The following is a 22,335-nucleotide window of genomic DNA, read 5'->3' on the forward strand; positions in this document are numbered from 1 at the left end:
GCAGTGGGACTGATTCTCAAAGCAGTCTCGTTCTGGAAACCCCGGAACCCAGCTCTTGGTGCATTCGCAAGTGTTTCTTTATGATTTACACCTAGGAATCTTGGGGTCAACAGACAGATAACGCCAAGCTGTTTTCCAAAGTTTTTAAACCATTTCATGCTCCAGGAAGTGGTGTATGTTTCTGGGGTCCTAACTCTTCGCCAATACTTGGTATTTGCCCGACTGAAAATATTTTGCGTATTGGGTGGGCAGGAAACTGTATTTGTGATTTTAATTAGCATTTTTGGATAACTCCTGAGGTCGGTGATCTCTTCATGGGTTTGGAAGCCGTCGTAATTCTTCAGTGAAACGCCTGTTCACGTTGCTCCCGTTTTCTCGTTGCATTGTCTCTTCATTGAGTCACTAGGAGATCTCAATATATTTTGGATACAAATGTGTAACAAATGTCCACTATCACTTTGTAGTGGTCTTTTCCTTCCTTTCATGAAACTTTTTGATGACTAGAACTTTATTTTCATGCAGCTGAATCTTTTCCTTTACGATTTATTGCTTCAGGATAGCTGGGCCCTCTAGTGAGGGTGTCTTCACCTCTGCATTACTTACCTGTTGCTGAGTAGCAACGACGTACTCCACAACCCAGGCATGTAGATTAGCCATTATGCTCGCCAATGCTCTGCATCAGGATTCCTGACGCCTGCAGCCCAGGTGAGCCCCCCACCTCCCCCGTTGATGGGGGGCTTGGGGGACACTTCCTCGGCAGCTCACTCAGGTCGGACCTCGCTTCCTCTCCACGTGGGCCTCTGCCTGGGACCGACTGCGCGGCCTCTCAAGGTGGCAGCCAGGTAGCAATTCAAGAGGCCAATGTGGAACCTGCCATTACTTTTAGTCCTTGGCCTTAAATGGTAGTCACGTGATGGTATTTCTACCAGACTCTGTTAGTCAGTTCACAGGGACAGCGTTGGGTCAGTGCGAGGGGGGGTTATAAACAGGGCCTGGCTACTGGGGGTTGTGGCCACTGGGGGTCGTCTTGGAGGCCAACTACTGTAATGACGGTGTCTTAATTACTATAGATTTATAAGTTGATATCTGGTAGGACTAGTACCCGAATTTTACTTTTTTCTTTACAAAATTCTTTTGGCTCTTTGTGACTCTGTGCTCTTTCATACAGATTTTAACATTCACATGTCAAGTTCATTGAAAACCCCAATAAACTTAATAAGTAACAAAAACAACAAAACAAGCAAAATCCTTAAACTTCAAAATGAAGTTTTGATCTGGCTTAGAATAAATCTTACTTTTAAAAAACAACATTTTGGGATTTTAATTGAAATTGCTTTGAATCCACAGCTCAGTTTTGGAGAGAATGTAAAACTTTTCAATATTGAGTCTTTCCAGATAAGAATTAGTATATATTTCACTCTATTTATTTAGATTTTCTTTTCTTTCAATAGCATTTTATAATTTTCTCTATAAAGGATTTACACTTCTCTTTGTTAAATTTGTTAAGATTGCCAGCTTTTAAAATTTGTTCGTTGTAGACTTTTAAGATTCGGGTAAATGGTACCCTTTCAAAATCGAAGCCCCATTTTCACACGGCGAGATGCTGAGGTCTGCCAGTCAGTCAGTCCCAGCACCTGTTGGCCGCTCTGCTGCCCACACCCTTATCAAGACGCAGAACATTTTCGTCACTTGTGGGATTTCTCAGTCAATCTCCGCCGCCCTCCCCACCCCAGGGGCAACCACTGATCTGATTTTTATCACCGTAGGTTGGTTTTGCTTATTCTAGGATTTCACAAATGTTAACTTAAAACTTTTTTTCCTGATTGATTATTGCTGATGTACCAACACACAGTAAACTTCATGTATTGATAGTGTATTCAGTCACATTGCAAAATTTATTTAATAATTAAAATTTTTTCAGTTATAGCTGGCATACAATGTTATATTAGTTTCAGGTGTATGGCATAGTGGTTAGAGGTTTATGTAACTTATGTAGTGATCGCCACAATAAGTCTTGAACCCACCTGGCAGCACACGCAGTTATTACACTATTATTGGCTATATTCCCTATGCTGTACTTTACATGCCCATGACTGTTTTGTGACTACCAATCTGTACTTCTTCTTTTTAAAAAATATTTATTTATTTATTTTTAGAGAGAGGGCACCGTGAGGAGAAAGAGTGAGAGAGAAACATCAATGTGTGGTTGCTTCTCATATGTCCCTTACTAGGTTGTGTCCAGGCATGTGCCCTGACTGGGAATCGAACCAGTGACCCTTTGCTTCACAGGCCTATGCTCAATCCACTGAGCTACACCAGCCAGGGCCCAGTCTGTACTTCTTAATCCCTTTACCTTTTCCACCTAGCCCCACAAGCCCTTCACTCAGCCCCCCAATCCCCTTCTCTCTGGCAACCATCAGTCTGTTCTCTGTGTTTACGAGTTTCTTTTTGTTTTATTCATTTATTTTGTTTTTTAGATTCCACATATAATTGAAATCATGTGGCATTTGTCTTTCTCTGACTTACTTCACTTAGCATAATAGCAAAATAATTTTGTTAATGATAGTTATTTATCTGTACATTTTTGGGGCTTTTTATGTTGACAATTGGCAATGTCACCTGCAAAAAATGACCATTGTATTTCTTCCTCTTCCTTCCCTGTCCTGCCCTGCAGTACAGGCAAAGATCTTCAATACACTGGCGAATAGAAATGGTCATAGTGGGCACCCTTAGCTCGGTTCTGATTCTGCAGGCAATCTTTTTAACATTTTACTCTTAAGTATAATGTTTCACTTTTTATTTAAAACAAAGGCTGAAGGTGTTTTAAAGATGCCTTATATCAGTTTCGGACGTCCCTTTCCATTCCCACTCTGTCAAGAGTGGTTTTTCTCTCTCTGTTTACCGGGAATGGATGTGGAATTGCTGCGCTGTCCCTGTGTGTCTCACGATGGCCAGTCTCGCATTGACGGAGAGAGAAAGGATCCAGCTAGAGTGTAGCAACACTGTTCATATCATATTTATTTTACACTGGTTTTGGTTTACAGCAAATGGTCCTAGTTTCCTTTGCCAGTAGAATGCTGCGTTCTCTCTTAAGTACATCTATTTGCCTTAAAGTTCATTAAAAGTCTGTGCTCTGCAGAGAATATGCTCTGTAGACTGCGGATGTGGCAGTGATCAGGAAGATGCAATTTGAGGGGGACTGTGACACACAGCCCAAGAAGCAACGTGTACTGAGTGATTCATACATGCTGTTAGGCCCAGTGCTTGAAGTCCCGCTGCCTGGGCTTGTGTCTGAGCTGCCTGGTTCTGCCTCAGTTTCCTTATCTGCAAATGAGGATAATAGTGGTACTTACCTTGCAGGATTCCATGTCATCTATCAGTGGATAGGTAGATAGGTATATGGAGACAGGTAGACAGACAGACAGACTCAGAAGCAGAGAGTGGAATGGTGGTTGGCAGGGGCAGGGCGGTGGAGGAACTGAGGAGGTATGGAAAGCTGTGCACTGGCAGTGATGGAGGGTGAGTCAGTCCAGAGATGTCATGTCCGGGTGTGTTGACCGCCCTTGGAAACACTACTGATAACATGGGGCATACGCTAAGAGCACAGGTTTCAGGGGCACAAACCATACCCAGAACGCGGTGACTGTGAGCTGGTGTACGAATTAGCTCAACTGTAGTCATTTCACTGTGGATATCCAGTCCTCATGTTGTATACCTTCAGTATACGAGACAGTTTTTATCTTGAAGTATATATATGTTAAAGATACGTAGACAGAGTGCTGGGGGTTGAGCACATACAAGCTGGCGCTCACGCAAGCAGCTACGTGCCGTGGCCCAGAAAGTTGGCTCGAGATTCACAGCACCCTGGAGTTCAATTCCAGCTCTCCCACGGTTTTCCTCGTGGGCAGCTTTCCTTCCCCCTCCGAACCTGCTTCTTCATAGGGAAAATGGGCATTCAAAACTCACAGGGCTGTCATGAGAACAGAATAAACCTGAGCGCCCCACCACAGGGAGCAGGAAGCTAAACATGCAAATGTTGTTATTGGAGAGTCAGAGAGCAGGGTTAGTGGACCGAATCACCTGGAGAGCTTGCTGGAAGGCAGACCTCCAGGCTTCGTCGACAAACACGTTGTGGGGGTCTACTCCACTTTCTAGGTGCTGGACACCCACCAAGCAACAGAGCAGTGGCCCTGCCCTCCTATCAGTGACTTTTTTATTTGGGAGAGGTAGAGAGAATAGAAAATGTCGGAGTGGGGGGGTGGTTGCAATGTTAAATATGGTGCTCAGAGGGGGCCTCATGGCGAAGGTGATCTTTGAGCAAAGACCTGGAGAAGGTGGCAAGGACACTTGTGGACATCGAGGGATCTGAGTTTGCCAGGGCTGCCATTGCAAAGTCCCACAGACTCAGGGCTTCAACAGCAGAAATCTGTATCTTACACTTCTGCAGGCTGGTAGTCCAAGTTCAGGCCTCTCTCCTTGGCTTGCAGATGGCCGCCTTCTCCCTGTTGCCTGACATGATGTTTTCTCTGTGCATGTCTGTGTCCTCATCTCCTCCTGTAAGGACATCAATCATATTGGATCATAGCCACCTCATTTTACTTCAATCACCTCTTTCAAGGCCCTGTCTCCAAACACAGTCCCATTCTGATGTCCTGGGGGTTAGGACTTCAACATATGGATTTTGGCAGGGACACAATTTCTCCATAACACAGGGAACAGTGCTTTTCAAGAAGCGAGTGTAACTAGCAAAAAGGCCCTGGGGCAGGATGGAGCCTGGAGTGTTGGAGGCACAGAGAGGAGGTGGGTGTGGGGAGGTGGAGAGAAGGAGGAGGTGAGGGCAGGGAGGGGATGGGGGCAGGTCCTGCAGGGCCTTGTGGGCCTCAGGGAGGACTTAGGCTTTTATCCTGTGGGAGGTGGGAGCCCTGGGGGGTTGTGGGCAGAGGAGAGACTGGACCTAACTCTGGTACCCACCGACTGAGGCGGTTTGAGGGGGAAGGACCTGGAAAATGCATTTTTAAAAATTGAGATATAATTCGTAGACCATAAAATTGACTGTTTTAAAGACTTCAATTCAATGTTTTTTCTTTTTAATTATATTTTATTGATTATGCTATTACAGTTGTCCTGATTTTTCTCCCTTTCTCCCTCTCCACCCAGCACCCCCACTCCCTCAGGCAATCCCCCCACCATCGTTCATGTCCATGGGTCGTATGAATAAGTCCTTTGGCTGCTCCCTTTCCTATACTGTACTTTACATCCCCATGGTTGTTCTGTAACTGCCTATTTGTACTTCTTACTCCCCTCACTTCTTCACCCCATTCTTCTGTACCACCCTCCCCTCTGGCAACCAACCACCTGGTAACTAACTTCTTTCTTTTGCTGCTTTTAAGATTCTCTCTTTATCTTTAACCTTTGGCATTTTAGTTATGATGCGTCTTGGAGCGGGTCCCTTTACATCCATCTTGTTTGGGACTGTCTGTGCTTTCTGGACTTATATGTCTATTTCCTTCATGAAGTCAGAGAAATTTTCTTTCACTATTTTTTCAACTCGATTTCCAATTTCTTGCTTTCTCTTTTCTTCTTCTGGTCCCTCTATGATGTCAGTGTTGGGCGTCTTGAATTTATCCCAGAGGTTGCTTATACTATACTCATTTTTATTTTATTCTTTCTTTCTTTTTGTTCTGATTGGTTGTTTTTGCTTCCTTATATTCCAAATCATTGATTTGATTCTTGGCTTCATCCACTCTACTGTTGTCCCCCTGTAAATTTTTTAAAATTTCAGTTAGTGTGTCTTTCCTTTCTGATTGTATCTTTTTTATGCTTCTGAGGTCCTCAGTAAGTCCCTTGAGCATCCTATAACCAGTGTTTTGAACTCTGCATCTGACAGGTTGCTTATCTCCATTTTGTTTAGCTCCTTTTTCTGGAGTTTTTATCTATTCTTTCATTTGGGCCATGTGTCTTCGTCTCCTCATTTCGGCAGCCTCCCTGTGTTTGTTTCTATGTATTAGGTAGAGCAGCTTTGACTCCGTGTCTTGGTAGCGCATCCTAATGTAGTAGCTGTCCTGTAGGGTCCAGTGACACAGCCTCCCCTGTCACCCAAGCTGGGTATTCGAGGTGTGCCCTTTGTGTGGGCTGCGTACACCCTCCTCTTGTAGTTGAGCCTTGGTTGCTGTTGGCAGATCAATGGAAAGGACCTACTCAGGCCAGTCACCTGCAAGGATCGGCTATGACCACTTACCACCAACCTCTACTTTCCGGGGAGGATCAGCTGTGCGGGGGCAGAGTGGTGGTGCTCTGACTTGGTCTGTAGCTGTCAACTGGGTGTGCTGGCCCCAGGATTTCCCTGGTGGTGCAGGCCAAGGTCAGCCCCTGCTTGTGTTTTACGCGGGACCACCCTACCCAAGCTACAAAGCAATCTGAGATGGCTGCTACTTGTGCCGGGCTTGGAGATTCCCAGGGGAAGCCAAGCTGTGAATCTAGGCTGGCTGCTGCTGGTGCTGGGCCCAGGGCTCACTGAGGCCTGCTGTTGCTTGTTTGAGAGGATTTAGGAAGTTGTGAAGCATGAGCTATAACCAGCCATTCATATGAAAAGCAGCTTGGGTGGGCCCGTGAGTTGGGTGGGGCAGAGTCTCTAGGGATCTCCAAGGAGAGTCAAACCATGTTAGCCAGTTTGATGGAGTCTCAGATATGGCACCAGCTTGCCGGCTCTGTGGGGTGAGGGTTTAGAAAAGGGACAATGGCATCTGTGCACCTTGATGCCAGACACTTTGGTTTCACCCCGTATGCCACTGGTGCCTTTCAAGCTGTCACCCTGGTGCTGGAGCTCAGAGGGAGTGAGTCCGAGAAGGTGAGTCTGTGTTCTGAGTAGGTCGGTTCGTTAAGAGAAGCTGCTTTCGGTTCCAGCAGCTTCTTCCACCGTATCAATCCCCACTGGTTTTTGCAGCCAGAAGTTGTGGGGACTTATCTTCCTGTCACTGGAACCCTGGGCTGGGGGCGTCTGGTGTGGGACTGGGACTCCTCACTCCCAACACATCCCTCCCAAATTTTCATCCACCACACGTGGGTGTGGGACCAGCGTTCTGAGCCTTTGCCCCTCCTACCAGTCTGGATGGGTGTGGTTTCTTTAATTCCATAGTTGTCAGTCTTCTATTCAACTTGATTTCTGATGGTTCTGAGTGGTGGCGGTTGTAATTTTGATGTGGTTGTGTGAAGAATTGAGCTGTGTCTTGCCTACGCTGCCATCTTGACTGGAAGCTCAGTGGTTTTTAATATATTCACAAAATTGCACAGCAGTCACGACTATCTAATGATAGAATCTTCACCATCCTCAAAGGAAGCGCCATCTCTATTAGCAGTCACTCCCAATGCTCCCCTCCCCAGCTCCTGGCAACCACTAATCTACTTCCTATCTCTAGAGTTGTCTGTTCTGGACATTTCACATAAACGGAAGCACACTCTGTGGTTTCTCTCACTGATCATCATATCTTCAGGGTCCATCCATGTCGTAGTGAGTGTCTGCTTCACTCTTCTTCATGGCTGAGTGATATTCCGGGGCATGGATTTGCCTGTTCTGGACATGTTGTATGAATGCAATCATGCAGTATGTGGCTTTGGGAGATGCGTTTTAGCCAGGACTCCTGACGAACCTGCTCCAGAAATCTTGGTCAACATCGACTGTGTGGAGAGTGCCGGGGGCCATGGGAGAGGCCAGTTCTGCCTGTGGTGGGAGGCTGTTGGTGGGAAGGCTGGTTAGACTTCTTTATGATCTCAGGGACCTTAGAGAGCGCTGAGCTCACCGGGACATTTGAATGAGCTGATATGGGGCAAATGCGTGGATGCGAGGGCCTGTTCATATCAGAGCCGAATACCGCCCAAACCCGCACAACATCCTGTATGTCTGACTATCGATGTCTTTTGGTTGCAAGTCACAGCAAACCAACCCAGACTGATTTCAGCAAAAAGGAGTGTGTTGGCCTATGAAATGGAAAAGTTCAGGGGTATTCCATGTAAATGGAAACATACAACATACGATCATTTGTGTCTGGCTTCTTTCACTCAGCATCATGTTTTTGAGGGTGTGCACTTTGTGTACCAATCAGTACTTTGCCCCTTTTATGGCTGAATGATATTCCATTGTATGGATACACCTCATTTTGTTCATCCGTTTACCAGTGGATGGACACTGGTAAATTCATAGAGTCAGAGAGAAAATCAGTGGTTGTCAGGGGGAAGGGAGAAGAGTAACCATGGAAAGTAAACACTTAATGGGTGTAGGGTTTCCTTTTGGGGTGGCGAAAATGTCTTGGAACTAGATGGGGTGATAACTGCGTAGTGTTTTGAATGTACTAAATGTCACTGAAGTGTACACTTCAACATGCTTGAACTTTTTCATTGTGGTAAAGTACATGTAACACTTATCTTATATATGTCTAAGTAAAATGATATGTTTTTTAATTATTCCTTTTTTAAGACTTTATTTGTTTTTAGAGAGGGAGGAAGGAGGGAGAAAGAGAGGAAAACATCAATGTGTGGTTGCCTCTTGCGTGTCCCCACTGGGGACCTGGCCCACAACCCAGGCATGTGCCCTGACTGGGAATCGAACTGGTGACCTTTCAGTTTGTAGGCCAGCACTCAGTCTACTGAACCACACCAGTCAGAGCTATGTTTTATAAATATAAATAAATGTATATGAAGATATGTTAATAATATATAAATAAAATGATCACATTTATTGTTTAACCATTTGTAGGTATACATTCAATGCCATTAAATACTTCCACATTGTTATGTAACTGTCATGCCTGTATCCAGACCTGATGTTTTTTATCCAACACCGAAGCACTCTTCCCACTAAACGCTGACTCCCCACCCCTCCCCCAGCCCCCCGCCCCCCACCATCTACTGCCTGTCTCTGTGGATCCGACTCCGCCAGGGATCTCGTATAAGTGAACTCGCACAGTGTTTGCCCTAATGTGTCTGGCTGATTTCACTGAGCATAGTTTTCCAGATTCATCCATGTTGTAGCATAAATCAAAATCTCATTCCTTTTTAATGGCTGAATAACATTCCAGTGCATGTATTACAGCACCTTCCGTTACTGGTTAGTGGTTAACTTTACGTTATGTGAATTCTACTTCAATACAAAAACTGAGGGGTGGATCTGGTCAGGTACACCTTTACAGGTACAGAAAGAGGGTGTGGTTTCCGGAGGGGGCTGTGCTTGTCCCTTTCTGTGCCGGTCCCCCAGTGAGCCTGCCAGGGCTCCGCTTCACCCCATCCCATTACGTTTCACCCTCATTTCTGTTCTGTCCACAGTTCCTGTGCCTTAAGAACATCCGCACCTTCTTGTCTACCTGCTGTGAGAAGTTTGGCCTCAAGAGGAGTGAGCTCTTTGAGGCCTTTGACCTCTTCGATGTGCAGGATTTTGGGAAGGTGAGCTGGGTACATAGAGTCCAAAGACTGGTTTTTAATTTATTTCCATGAATGTCTACACCAGGCAGGGTAGGAGCTGTTAGGGGAAAGGACTGACGTGCTGTACCGGGCTGCCACCGAGTGCAAAGAGCCTGGCTTAGGACGTGAGGAATTGGGTTCGAGCCCCTGCTTCACCACTTGCTGTGTGACCTTAGACATGTGGCCATGCCTCTCTGAGTTCCAGGGAGTAATATCCCATTCTCTTGGAGCAGTTCTGAGGATTAAGTAGGACAACAGGACCAAGTGGCGGCTGCTCAGCGAAGGGAACACAGGCATGCTGATGTGGGGCGATGGGAAGGTGGAGAAATCCTGAGTTTCCCAGAGGCGTGAGGGAATCTAACCCTAAGGTGCAGTCTCAGCACCTTGGAGTCCAAGGCTGTGTTCTGGCATCTGCGTGGGCGAGGCGCTTGCTGAGCAAAACACTGCCCTTGTCACAGGTCATCTACACCCTGTCAGCCCTGTCCTGGACCCCGATTGCACAGAACAAGGGGATCATGTGAGTAACCGTTGAGGTGACAGACAGCTTTGGGCTGACCCCATCCTCCCGGTCATTGAAACCCCCTCCCCACCTGGCCCTCTGGCTCACACCGTCCTGGTCCCCCCAGGCCCTTCCCCACTGAGGAGGAGAGTGTGGGGGATGAAGACATCTACAGTGGCCTGTCTGACCAGATTGAGTGAGTGTCTGGGGACATAGCCCTGCCCTGGGGGCCTCAGGGGTCAAGACTATGCCCTGGGGGTCTGAGGAGACATGATCCTGCCCTTGGGATCTGAGGGGACACAACTTCGATCTGGGATGGCTCTGAGGGGTCCCTGGGCTGGGGGCTGCTGTGGCCCCGCCTGACTCCGCATCCTGCAGCGACACAGTGGAGGAGGATGAGGACCTATACGACTGTGTGGAGAACGAGGAGGCGGAGGGCGACGAGATCTACGAGGACCTCATGCGCTCGGAGCCCGTGCCCATGCCGGTGTGTGGGGACGAAGGGCTGGGCCTGGGTGGGGGCAGGGGCAGGGGCAGCCCTGGGGACCCCAACACCCGCCTCTCCTCCCTGATTTCAGCCCAAGATGACAGAGTATGACAAGCGATGCTGCTGCCTGCGAGAGATCCAGCAGACGGAGGAGAAGTACACGGACACGCTGGGCTCCATCCAACAGGTGCGATGCTCCCGCCCAGCCCCTGCCAGGCGCATGCGTGGGAGCGGGCCGGCAGGTGCGTGTCCACCTGTCCCGCGCCTGTGGGGCCCTGCCGAGAGGCCCCACTGTTCCCTTCGCTTTGTGTTTGCTTGTCCCTCCTCCTCCCTGGTTTTCTGTGTCCTTCACCCTGTCTTGCTTGCTCTCTTTGTGTGTCTTTTTCCCTCTGTCTCCTCTCTGTGTGTCTCTACTATTGTCTTTGACTTTCTCTTTTCTCTATCTCCTTTGGCCTTTGTTTTTCTAACAGCTTCGCTGAGATTTAATTACTATAGCATACAATTCACCCATTTCACGCATACAGTTCACTGGCTCTAGGCCTATACTCAAGGTTGTGCCACCGCCACCTTTTAATTTTAGAACATCTTCATCATCCTGCAAAGAAACCCCATACTCTTTATCCATCCCCCCTTCATCATCCATCATCCCTAGCTCCTGGCAGCCACTAGTTTACTTTCTGTCTCTTTGAATTTGCCTGTTTTGGGTGTGTCATATATGGGATCAAACAACGTGTGGCCTTCGGTGTCTGGCTTTTCTCACCGAGCATCATGTTTTCAAGGTCCTTCCATGTCGTAGTGAGTGTGTCAGAGCGTCTCCCTTTTTCATGGCTGAGTAATATTCCACTGCGTGGACGGACCACACTTTGTTATCCATCAATGGGCACTTGGGTCGTTTCCACTTTCTGGCTGTTGTGAATAATGTTGCTGTGAGCAGTCCTGTACAGGTTTGCTCGTGGACATGCTTTCTCCATCTCCTTTCCTGCCTGTGTTTGTCTCCTTGTCTCTGTCTTTCTCTTTTTTCTCTCCATACCTCTGTCTCTTTCTCTCTTAGTCTCTCTGTGTGTTTGCCTCTTTCCACCTCTGTCTCCCTGCCCCTGTCTCTCTGGGCCTGGGCGGGAGGCAGGGGCCTCACCTTCCTCCATCCTCCTCTCCCCTCCCTGCAGCACTTCATGAAGCCCCTGCAACGGTTTCTCAAACCTGACGACATAGAGACCATCTTCATAAACATCGAGGTGAGCCAGCCCGGCCCCGGCCCCCATCTCACCTTGCTGTCCTGGCCTCTCCTCCACCCACCCCTGGGCCATCTGCTGGACCCATCTGTCTCTGGAGGGTGGCGATTGAGAGTTAGGCAGCAGAGGGCGAGTGGCTGACCCTTCTCCTGAGCCCCAGGCTACCGCCCGCCCTCACCCCTCTCTCTGACTAGGACCTGCTTCGTGTGCACACTCACTTCCTAAAGGAGATGAAGGAAGCCCTGGCCACCGCCAGTGCACCAACCCTCTACCAGGTCTTCATCAAATACAAGGAGAGGTGAGACCCAGCTGGCCAGCCTAGAGCCCTACACCCAGGCGGGCATTTGAGAGACCTCGCCCTTGGAGGCCATCAGGCAGGAAGGGATTCTCCTTCTTTGCTCACGGGCGAGGGGCTACACACCTCCCCAGCTTTGGCTTTTGCAAGCTGAGTATGGCTCTGGGAGGCCACTTAACTTCTCTGTGCTTCTGCTTCCACCTCTATAAAGTCAGTGTGGTACAGGGTGTACCTACCAGGGTTGTGGTGAGGTCGGAAAACATTAACGCCTACGGTTCTTAGCACAGAGCCTGGCACACAGTGTGTACTCAGTGAGTTTGTTAAGTAAATGAACATTGAGCGGCGATGATAGGCCCAGTGCTAAGAGCCTCTTGTGCGTTGTTTCATTTAATGTTATAATAACCCCCATGGGAAACGCTGTTCTTTTAATGGGGGGAGGGAGGCTCAGCATCACTCAGCTGGGAAGACGGGGCACCAGACTGATGCCCAGCACTGCCTGCCCCCAGCTCCGGCCACGGTTACCCGTCCCGCCACTGCTACCCCTCCTCTCCCACAGGTTCCTCATCTATGGCCGCTACTGCAGCCAGGTGGAGTCAGCCAGCAAGCACCTGGACCGCGTGGCTAGCGCCCGGGAGGACGTGCAAATGAAGCTAGAGGTTGGGGCCAGACCCCACCTGGAGGGCTCTTTCACTCCTTCACAGGCCCTGGGGACAGCGGGGAGGACACTGAGTTGGAGATGGCATCGCTTTCTGCGTCAGCCCAGCCACGGGTCTGCCCATCGGAGGTTTGGGAAGGGAGGTAGTGGAGCAGGAGGAAATGGGCTGAAGCCCTGAGCCCTGACCCCACCTGAACCTGGTTCTAGCTGAGCCAGGCTGAGGTCATGACCCTAAACTCAACTCTGACTCCAGACTGAATCTCTGCCCTGGGCTGAGCCCCAGTCCTGGCTGTGCACCAAGTCTGGGCTGAGCTCCAGATTCTTACTGAGCCTGATCCAGGACTGAACCCCCACTGGGACCCATGTGTCAAGTGGGTATGGCATAAATAGGGCAGCGATGGTGAGGAATCACCTGTGTGCACTGTACATCCAGCCTCTTTGCCTGCATGGTGGGGACCCTCTGTCTCTCTCTTTCTCCAGCCCTAGTCAGGCCGTCTCCCAGCTGGGTCTTCAACCATCCCTCTCCCCGTGGCATTTTTCCTTCTTTATTTCTTCAGGGGAGATTGGATGCTTCTGGTTCTAGAAAAATACACATCTGCCCCAGCCTCACCTTGCTTACTTGTTCTCTGATCTCCCAGGAATGTTCTCAGCGAGCAAACAATGGGAGGTTCACCTTGCGGGACCTGCTGATGGTGCCGATGCAGCGGGTGCTCAAGTACCACCTTCTTCTCCAGGTGCACAAGTGGGGGGGCCTCCTGGGTTCAGTGACTACGGCCTTGGCATGCCTACCTCCCTGTGTCACAGGAGTAGGGGTGGGGCTGGCTTCTGGAGGGTTCACTGGAGCCATGCCCTGGCTTCCTGGGACAGCAGGAGGAGGAAGGAGAAGCTGGTGGGTCAGGATTGTTTGGAAAGATCCCCAGGAGGAAAAGACAGGCCTAGGTGATGTCTGTCTCCATGGGTCGTGCAGGAGCTGGTGAAACACACGCAGGACGCAATGGAGAAGGAGAACCTACGGCTGGCCCTGGACGCAATGAGGGTGAGTGGTCACACACAGGGAAGGCAGTCACACATTTGGGGCAGTGCTGCACACTGCCACCTGGACACACAGTCACACACACATGGGCAACACCTCCCCCACCACAGGGTGACATGCATCCCCCTTAAGGACTGTGACATGCTGTGGACACCTCTTTACGATTCTTGAAAGCCCCTGGTAGGTGCTGACCTCCCAACCCAGGTCATTTGGGGGTGCTCCAGGCTCACATCTGGCTAACCCCTAGGACCTGGCCCAGTGCGTGAATGAGGTCAAGAGGGACAATGAGACCCTGCGGCAGATCACCAACTTCCAGCTGTCTATTGAGAACCTGGTGAGGGTGTGGGGCAGGGAGGGCCAGGTGTGTACCCATGTGGGGAGGGTGTTTGGTCTCCTTCTTGGTGGCCCCTTGCCAGATCCTCTGCCTACTACCTAGGACCAGTCTCTGGCCCACTATGGCCGGCCCAAGATCGATGGGGAACTGAAGATCACCACTGTGGAGCGCCGCTCCAAGATGGACAGGTGGGTGGAACCTGGGTGGGGGGCGGGCCCAGGTTCTTAGACAGGCAGGTGAGTGGAGCCAACACAAATCCAGGCAGAGCCTAGGTGTGGGTGGAGCCAGGTTTCTAAATAGACATGTGGGTGGGGCCACCCCGACCAGCAGGTGGAGTCTAGATGTACAGGACAAAGCCAGCATGGTTGTGTGGGTTGAGCCGAGACCAGAAGGTGGCAAGACTAGCTTGCATATGGGCTGGGTCGAGATGGGCAGGTGGGCGTGGCCACGTTCGCCACTTGGGAAGAGAAGGTAAGAGTCCTAGATGGACAGCAGGGTGGACCCTGAAGGTGGAAGGAATCAGGCAATGAGCGGGCAGGGACTGTGGGGAGGAGCCAGACAGAGGCACCCGACCCTGCTGCTCCCAGGTATGCCTTCCTGCTGGACAAAGCTCTGCTCATCTGTAAGCGCCGAGGGGACTCCTACGAACTCAAGGACTTTGTGAACCTGCACAGCTTCCAGGTTCGAGATGACTCTTCAGGAGACCGTGACAACAAGAAGGTGGGACTCTGAGGCCAGAACTGGGGACCCCATTGCTGGAAAACCTCAGTGCTTAAGACACTCCACTTGGCCTTTGGAATGAATGCCTCTGTGTGTGTGTGTGTGGTTTTAGATTTATGGATGTGTATTCGGTTGTCCTGGGCAACCCTTTACAGTGGTGAGTGTGTGATTCTCCAGGGGCAGAGAGGCTGTTAGTGGCCCCACCCTTTTCTCCTTATAGGGACAGGGGTTAGTGGGCATGTGGCCCCACCCTCTGCAGGGTGGGTACCTTCATTCTGAACCTGCTTCTCCGCAGTGGACTCACATGTTTCTCCTGATTGAGGACCAAGGTGCTCAGGGCTATGAGCTGTTCTTCAAGACACGAGAATTGAAGAAGAAGTGGATGGAACAGTTTGAGATGGCCATGTGAGACTCCCTCCTCCTCCACGTTTATGTCTTCAAAGGACTGTCACACGGGTGCGGGGGCTGGGAGGCAGTTCTGTGCTCTAGTCTCCCATCTGCTCTGACATTCTGTGGGCCCACTCTGGACCTCAGTGTCATCGTTTGGGAAATGGGAGAGACAGGCTTAAGGCGGTCGGCATCACCAGAATGCCAAGGTTCGGTGCAGGCCTGGGTTACCAGGTAGAACCTTTCCCTCCTCTTCCTCCTTTGTTTGGTTCCCCCCCCACCTTGAAGTGAAATTCACATAACAAAAAATTAGCCAATTGAAAGTGTACATTTCAGTGGCATTTAGTACATCACATTGTTGGGCAACCATGACCTGTACTTCCAAAGCATATTCGCACCCGCCCCTGCAAAAGGAGACCCCGTACCCATGAAGCAGTTACTCCCCACTTCCCCTCCTGGTCCCTGGCTCCTCTCATGTCATAGCAGCACTGGCAAGAAGTACTCACAATGGCCAAAAGGTGGCAGCAACCCAAATGTCTATCAGTGGGTGAAAGGATACGCGCAATTGGATGCATCCATGCAATGGAATGGTATCAGCCATGAAAACGAAGAAATTACTGATGTATCTAAGTTGCAACATGTACGAGCACTTCATTCCTTTTCATGGTCAAATACTAACCCGTTGCGTGAAATTGTCTTCCCTCTCCAGCTCCAACATCTACCCAGAGAATGCGACGGCCAACGGGCATGACTTCCAGATGTTCTCCTTCGAGGAGACGACGTCCTGCAAGGCTTGCCAGATGCTGCTGAGGTGGGGGGTCTGGGAGGACGGGCCGGGTCCTGGGCTTGGCCAGCACTCCCTCTCTGCATGGGCTCCTGCGGCTGGGAGGTCGGAGGCTCCCTACGAGCTTAAGCTTCTCCATCTCTCTCCTGCTCTGAGAGAACCCAGCCCTTCACTTTGCTGGTAAAATGATTGGCTGCGTCCATCAGTGTCACTGACTCTTCTTTATCTCACCTTCTGCATGTCAGAGGGACTTTCTATCAGGGCTACCGTTGTCACCGGTGCCGGGCGCCTGCACACAAAGAGTGTCTGGGGAGAGTCCCGCCCTGTGGCCGCCATGCTCAAGGTGCCATGGGAGAGAGGGCGGAGGTGGGCTTTGTTCTGTGAGGAGCAGTTCCCATCCTAAGTTTCCTTTTCTCTCCCATAGATTTTTCTGGAACTATGAAGAAGGTAAGACTCCATACTTCTTTCTGTGCCTGGAAATCATGGGGGGTGGGTAATGACGGGAGGCCCTGGGAGACCCCCGAAGGGGGCATGGCCCTTCCCCGGGTGCTCAGATGGGGGCCGAGGAGTGCCCAGGTTGGGCACAGGTAGCCATGCTGGCTTTCTTGGTGTCTCCCTCCAGGATAGGCTACATCGTCGGACGCAGGACAAAAAGAGGAATGAGCTGGGTGAGTCAGCAGGGAGCGCTGTGTGGGGCAGGAGGAAATCTGGTCTTCGTTTCAGGGATGCTGGCCCAGGGACAGATCTCAACATTTATGTCAATGACCACGTACTGTCCTGCTGATAAAGCATTTGTGTCCACCCTAGAAACCCGAATGGAATGTAAATATAACGAACTCAAATACTTTACCTGCTTTGTGCAAACACTGTGAAGGGAATGCTTGGAATGCAGCAATCCTTGATAAGATTTTCTTGCCCTGCCATCCACCTTTCTTATTCACGGTCTCTTTTTTGTCTCTTGCTGACAAACTGCCGTAGTCTTAGCTGACTAGCACGCCTGTGTAGTTCCTTTCATCCCCTCTTCTACTGATTCTGCGCCACGAAATCGCGCTGTAACACGATGGTGCCGGCCGAGTGTCCTCCACCTGGAGGACGGGGATGGGAGACAGTTTGGCCAGAATTTTTTTTAGTTCAATGACAGGGAGAGAAGGCTGGAGCCATTCACCAGTCAGTGGTTTCGGTGGAATCACAGCAGGGATGGGCGACTTTTTTTCAGCATCTATTGTCCCATTTGGGGCAAATAGTGACTCAATGGTTGTGCTTCTCACCCTCCCAAATCCCAGGCTGTTGGTGGGAGACAGACTTTGGTTAAGCTGTTACAGTTATGGCGAGTAAACTACAGGGTTTTCTGGAGCATAAAACTGGGGGACCCCACGAATCTGAGCCTTTAGGGAAGGCTTCTCAGAGGTGGAGACATTTAAGTGGACACTCGTGGGGTGAGGAGGAGTTAGGTGAAGGGGAGGGCAGGGGGGTCCCGGGCGAGGGGAGTGCAGGCATCAGGGCAGGAGGGCAGGAGGGCACAGTGCTATGGAGGAGGTGGGAAGGACTTGGAGAGGCTGAGGCAAACGGCTTTGCTAACAGTCCTACAGAGTCGGTGTGAAGGCTCAGATTTCATGTCTGTTTCCCTGCTTCCACTGACGCATCTCCATATATACGAGTGTGTGTAGGTGTCCATGTGCACACATACCCTCTGCGCATGCTCGTACACGTCACATGTACACTCTTACTGGGAAAACATACACCGCACGGTATACGAAGTGACTAATCTCAACTGTACACGCATCAATAAATTTCCACCCGTGGGACCAACACTCAGATCAAGGTGTAGAACATGACTATCACTCTAGACCTGCACTGTCCAGTACAAATAGGAATTAATTTAAATAACCTTAAACATTCTTTTACTCAGTCACACTAGCCACCTTTCAAGTACTCAGTGGCCAGTGGTTACCGCACAGATTAGGGTCCATTTTCTTCATCACAGAAGGTTTGATGGGACAGCACCGGTAGTCAGTGCCTACCTACTCCCGGAGGGAGCCACTATCTGACTCTGTCACCACAGATTAGTTTTGCTTGTCCTTGAACTTCATGAAAGTGAAGTCATACAGTATGTACTCTTACTGCATCTGGCTTCTTTTATTCCACACAATGCTGGTGAGATTCACTGATGTGGTTGCTTGTAGCAATAGCTCGTTCCTTTTCATTGCTGTGTAGTATTCCATCATATGGTTATATCATACTCTGTGTATCCATTTTCTTGAGGACATTTGGTTTGTTGCCAGTTTTTGACTTTTGGGGACAAGGCTGCAGTGAACATTTTTGTTATGACTTTCAGCGGACATGTGTTTTCGTTTCTCTTGGGAAACTGCTGGATCACCAGGGAAGAGTTCAGTTTAGTTTTAATAGATACTGCCAAACAGTTTTCCAAAGTGGATTCCCACCAGCAATGTAAGAGAGTCCCAGGTGCTCGCCATCCTGGCCACCACTTGTCAGTCTTTTTAACTTTTACTATCCCGGTGGGTGGTGAGACTTGGGTTCCAAAACCCCTGGGTACCACGCGCACTGTGGAGACAGATGGCGGTTTTTTCCCTCCCCCCAGGGCTGCCCAAGATGGAGGTTTGTCAGGAGTACTATGGGATTCCTCCTCCCCCGGGAGCCATTGGCCCTTTTCTACGGCTCAACCCTGGAGACATCGTGGAGCTCACCAAGGCTGAGGCAGAACAGAACTGGTGGGAGGTACGGGCTTGGGCTGTGGGAGTGATGGAGAAGGACCCCAGTGCGGGGTCATGGGTATAGGCGACCCTGGGAAGTGGGGTTATGGCCCCACTGGGCCCCGGAGAGGGAAGGCTGGTCTGGAGGAGGTACCTGGGGAGGGGACTATAGGTGGACATTCCTGGGGCTGGCCTGGCCCTTCCGAGCTGGCTGTTTTCCCAGGAAGCTGATACTGCTTGGCACGTCTTTGGGTCATCCAGGCCATGGAGGCAGAGATGGCAGCCAGAGCGGCCATTAGGTAGAATGGTGGACACACACAGGGGCAGATGCCTGTAACCTCTCTCTCCGTGTTTGTCCCTCCTGGCTTTTTAGGGCAGGAATACAGCTACCAATGAAGTTGGCTGGTTTCCCTGTAACAGGGTCAAGCCCTATGTGCATGTGAGTACCTCACGTCTGGGAGTCCCGGGGGGACTCTGAGGGGCAGGCAGGCTTGGGGAGGCCCTTGAGATAGGGACAGGCTGCCCGTCAAGGCAGGCCATTCTGAAACTCCAGGTTCTGACCACCTTGCCCCCATTAATCACTGACTCCCCACTTCCCTGCCCCAGGCCCCAGCCCCCACCATCTCCTTCCTGTCTCTGTGGCTCCGCCTCCTGTAGGAGCCTCCTGTGCAGGTCTGGCTTCTCTCACTCAGTGTGGTGTCTTCAAGGTTCGTCCACGCTGCAGCAGCCGTCAGAACTCCCTTTCTTTTCAAGGCCGATTAATATTCCATTGTCTGATTGACCACATTTTGTTTAACCGTTCATTCGTGGTTAGATACCCAGGTTGTTTCCACTTAAAAAATATTTTATTTACTTATTTTTAGACAGAGGGGAAGGGAGGGAGAAAGACAAGGAGAGAAACATCAATGTGTGGTTGCCTCTTGCATGCCCCCGCACTGGGGACCTGACCCACAACCCAGCCATATGCCCTGACTGGGAATTGAACTGGTGACCCTTTGGTTCACAGGCCGGCACTCAGTGCGCTGAGCCTCACCAGCCAGGGCTATTTCCACCTTTTGGCTACTGTGAATAATGCTGCCGTGTATATGGGTATACAAGTACCTATCTGAGTCCATTTTCAATTCTTTTGGGTCTATACATCCAGAAGAGGAATTGCTGTGTCATGTGGTAATTCTATTTTTTACCTTTTTGAGGAACTGCCATCTATTTTCCGTAGAGGTGGAACCATTTTCCAACTTGCCAGTAATGCAATTAGAGTTCCCATTTACCCATATCCTCATGAACCCTTTCTTTCACTCTCTCCTTCCTTCCCTCACCTCTCTCCATTTCTCCTTCTTCCCTTCCTTTTTCTTTCTCTCTCTGTCCTCTTTCTCATTCCCCTGCCTTGTCGTCCCTTTCTTTCCTTGTCTCTCCCTCCTTCTCTCTCCCTCTCATTGTCTGCCTCCCTCTCTCCCCTGTCCCCCCCACTCTCATTGTCTCTGTGGGCGTAGCCCTCCACATGGGCCTGAGGTGGGAGAAGGGTGGGCCACCCCCCCTTTTACATTCATTCGGGTCAGAGACTGGCACACTTTTCCTCAGCTATAAAGGAGGGACATGGCCATTTCCAATAAAACCAAACTTAGGGCCCCTGCCTTACGAAGTTCATATTATCTTCACATTCCAGAAAGCATTAGTCTTTTAAATACTTTTGTCAACCATTAAAAAAATGTAAAAACCTTTCTTAGCTTGGGGGCCACGCTAAAACAAGTGTTTGGACAATCCCTGCCCCGTCTGATCGGGGACCAGCCTCTCCCACTAGGTGCTGGGGCTGCCTTCCCAGTGGACAGCCCGTGACGGGCACTCAGTGAATGACGGTGGGTGGGTGGGTGGACGAAGGGCCCTGCGGTCTGTTGCCAACCTCGCCTCTGTGCCCTAAGTCTCCGTCTCTGTGTCCCCAGGGCCCTCCTCAGGACCTGTCCGTTCACCTCTGGTGAGTAGAGCCGCCTTTCTTTACTTTCAAGTTGGGGTCCCTCTGGGGTGGGTACCTGTGCTGGCCATGGGAGGGGCCTCCAAACCCATCCGTTATCTATCCTTTGAACCCTGGGCGTTGATGGCTGGGCCCAGCCCTACATCCGGGGCTGCCAGGAGAGAGCAGATAGAAGAGGGTCCCAAACTATGGAGGATGTGGTCTCACTGGCAGGAACATGATAGTGGCTACGGTAATGGTGATCCCCATACTTCCTGAGCACCTACTGCACATAGAGCAGTGAGCGGGGGAGGGTTACAGTGTTGCTTCTGGAGTGCACTGGCCTGGGTTCAAATGCTGACTCCAACATTTCCCAGCTGTGTGACCTTGGCTGGTAAATCAGCTTCTCTGTGCTTCAGCATTTCTCTCTGGAAAATGGATTCATACCAATATTTCCTTCAGGGTCGTCATGAAGCTTCATAGCTGGCAAACAATAAGCACTCGATTATCTATCGTTATTGCCATGAGCTCTTCTGGTCACATTTCATCAATCCTGAAGTGTTCGTATCCTCCCCACACACATTTTAACATTTTACAGTCAATGGAGTCTCATTCCTTGCCTAATCTTAGGGGTAGTGATTTGTGTCTTGTGATGGCCCACGAGAGAACACTTTACAACCATCGGCATCTTAGACGTGATGTAACACAGCGTTACGTCAGCACATTTAATTCTCACAATAGCCCGTTCAAGTAGGTGCTTTTCCTAACTCCCTGCTTGCAGAGGAGAAAACAGAGGCTCAGAGAGGAGAAGCACTCTGTTCAGTGGCGCACAGTGAAGAAGTGAGAGAGATGGGATTCTAGCCCAGGGCGGCCTGACTCCACAGCCGGGCTGGACTGCCTCTTGCAAGTCATAATAATGCAATGGGCATATAATGCCCTTGTCTTCCCACGTGAGGTGCTTCAACTGCATTATCACCATTTGTCAAATCCTATCCCCCTCCTTTTACAAGAGAAATTGGGGCTGAGAGTGGAAAAATCAGCTCTTGAGGTCACAGAGCAACTAAGTGGCCAAGCCAGGCTTCAAACCACAGTCTCTGTGGGCTGTGCTCACTCTGCCCTCCCCTGCCGGGAAGTGATCACCAGGGCCCCGGTGGGTGAGGAGAGTGAGGCGCTCGCTGTGGGTGCAAAACTTAAGGAGGTGCCCAAAACGCAGGCATTGAGATCCACAGAGAGTCCTATTTTTAGGACTCTCTGACCAAAACTCAGACATTGAGATCCATTTTAGTGCAGTATTTTAAAAGATCAAATGCGATGCAAAAAAAATGTCCACAATGAACAAAACATCAAAATTATAAATAAAGACAGGATGTGACACGTCTGGGAGTAGGAGCAGGTGAATTGTGTTAAATCAAGTGCAGATCGGATCTTGTCTTTATTTAAAATTTTGACATTTTCTTCATCATGGGTGTTTTTGCATCCATTTTTTTATTATTTTAAAATATATTTTATTGATCATGCTATTACAGGTGCCCCATTTTTTCCTCCCCCTGCACCCCCCTCCATTCTGCAGCCCCCTCCCACTCACATTTCCGCACCTTAGTTCATGTCCATGGGTCGTACATGTAAGTTCTTTGGCTTCTCCAGTTCCCATGCTATTCTTAACCTCCCCGTTGTCTGTTTTGCACCTACCATTTGTGCTTCTTATTCCCTGTAGTTTCCCCCCTTCCCTACTGCTCCCTCCCCACTGATAACCCTCCATTTGTGTGATTCCGTTCCTGTTCTAGTTGTTTGCTTAGTTCATTTTTG

At 50.0% G+C, this 22,335-nt stretch overlaps 1 protein-coding gene across 2 annotated transcripts in view; it reads left to right on the forward strand.

Moving 5' to 3' along the window:
* Window positions 1-22,335, forward strand: part of VAV1 (vav guanine nucleotide exchange factor 1) — a 58,182-nt gene that overhangs the window by 22,649 nt on the left and 13,198 nt on the right. For both annotated transcript variants that reach the window (XM_037154336.2, XM_037154335.2), the window contains exons 2-22: window positions 9,316-9,432; window positions 9,909-9,967; window positions 10,077-10,145; window positions 10,328-10,436; window positions 10,528-10,623; window positions 11,600-11,668; window positions 11,860-11,963; window positions 12,517-12,616; window positions 13,254-13,349; window positions 13,583-13,651; window positions 13,896-13,982; window positions 14,085-14,170; window positions 14,570-14,702; window positions 14,998-15,107; window positions 15,799-15,900; window positions 16,119-16,216; window positions 16,298-16,320; window positions 16,496-16,541; window positions 18,473-18,609; window positions 18,958-19,023; window positions 20,522-20,553. In XM_037154336.2, the coding sequence (XP_037010231.1) occupies window positions 9,316-9,432; window positions 9,909-9,967; window positions 10,077-10,145; window positions 10,328-10,436; window positions 10,528-10,623; window positions 11,600-11,668; window positions 11,860-11,963; window positions 12,517-12,616; window positions 13,254-13,349; window positions 13,583-13,651; window positions 13,896-13,982; window positions 14,085-14,170; window positions 14,570-14,702; window positions 14,998-15,107; window positions 15,799-15,900; window positions 16,119-16,216; window positions 16,298-16,320; window positions 16,496-16,541; window positions 18,473-18,609; window positions 18,958-19,023; window positions 20,522-20,553 (1,808 nt within the window). The remainder of the gene's footprint in view (window positions 1-9,315; window positions 9,433-9,908; window positions 9,968-10,076; window positions 10,146-10,327; window positions 10,437-10,527; window positions 10,624-11,599; window positions 11,669-11,859; window positions 11,964-12,516; window positions 12,617-13,253; window positions 13,350-13,582; window positions 13,652-13,895; window positions 13,983-14,084; window positions 14,171-14,569; window positions 14,703-14,997; window positions 15,108-15,798; window positions 15,901-16,118; window positions 16,217-16,297; window positions 16,321-16,495; window positions 16,542-18,472; window positions 18,610-18,957; window positions 19,024-20,521; window positions 20,554-22,335) is intronic.

The sequence above is a fragment of the Artibeus jamaicensis genome, unplaced genomic scaffold (assembly GCF_021234435.1).
Source record: "Artibeus jamaicensis isolate MK-2021 breed Jamaican fruit bat unplaced genomic scaffold, CSHL_Jam_final scaffold_537, whole genome shotgun sequence".
NCBI classification, from domain to species: Eukaryota; Metazoa; Chordata; class Mammalia; order Chiroptera; family Phyllostomidae; genus Artibeus; species Artibeus jamaicensis.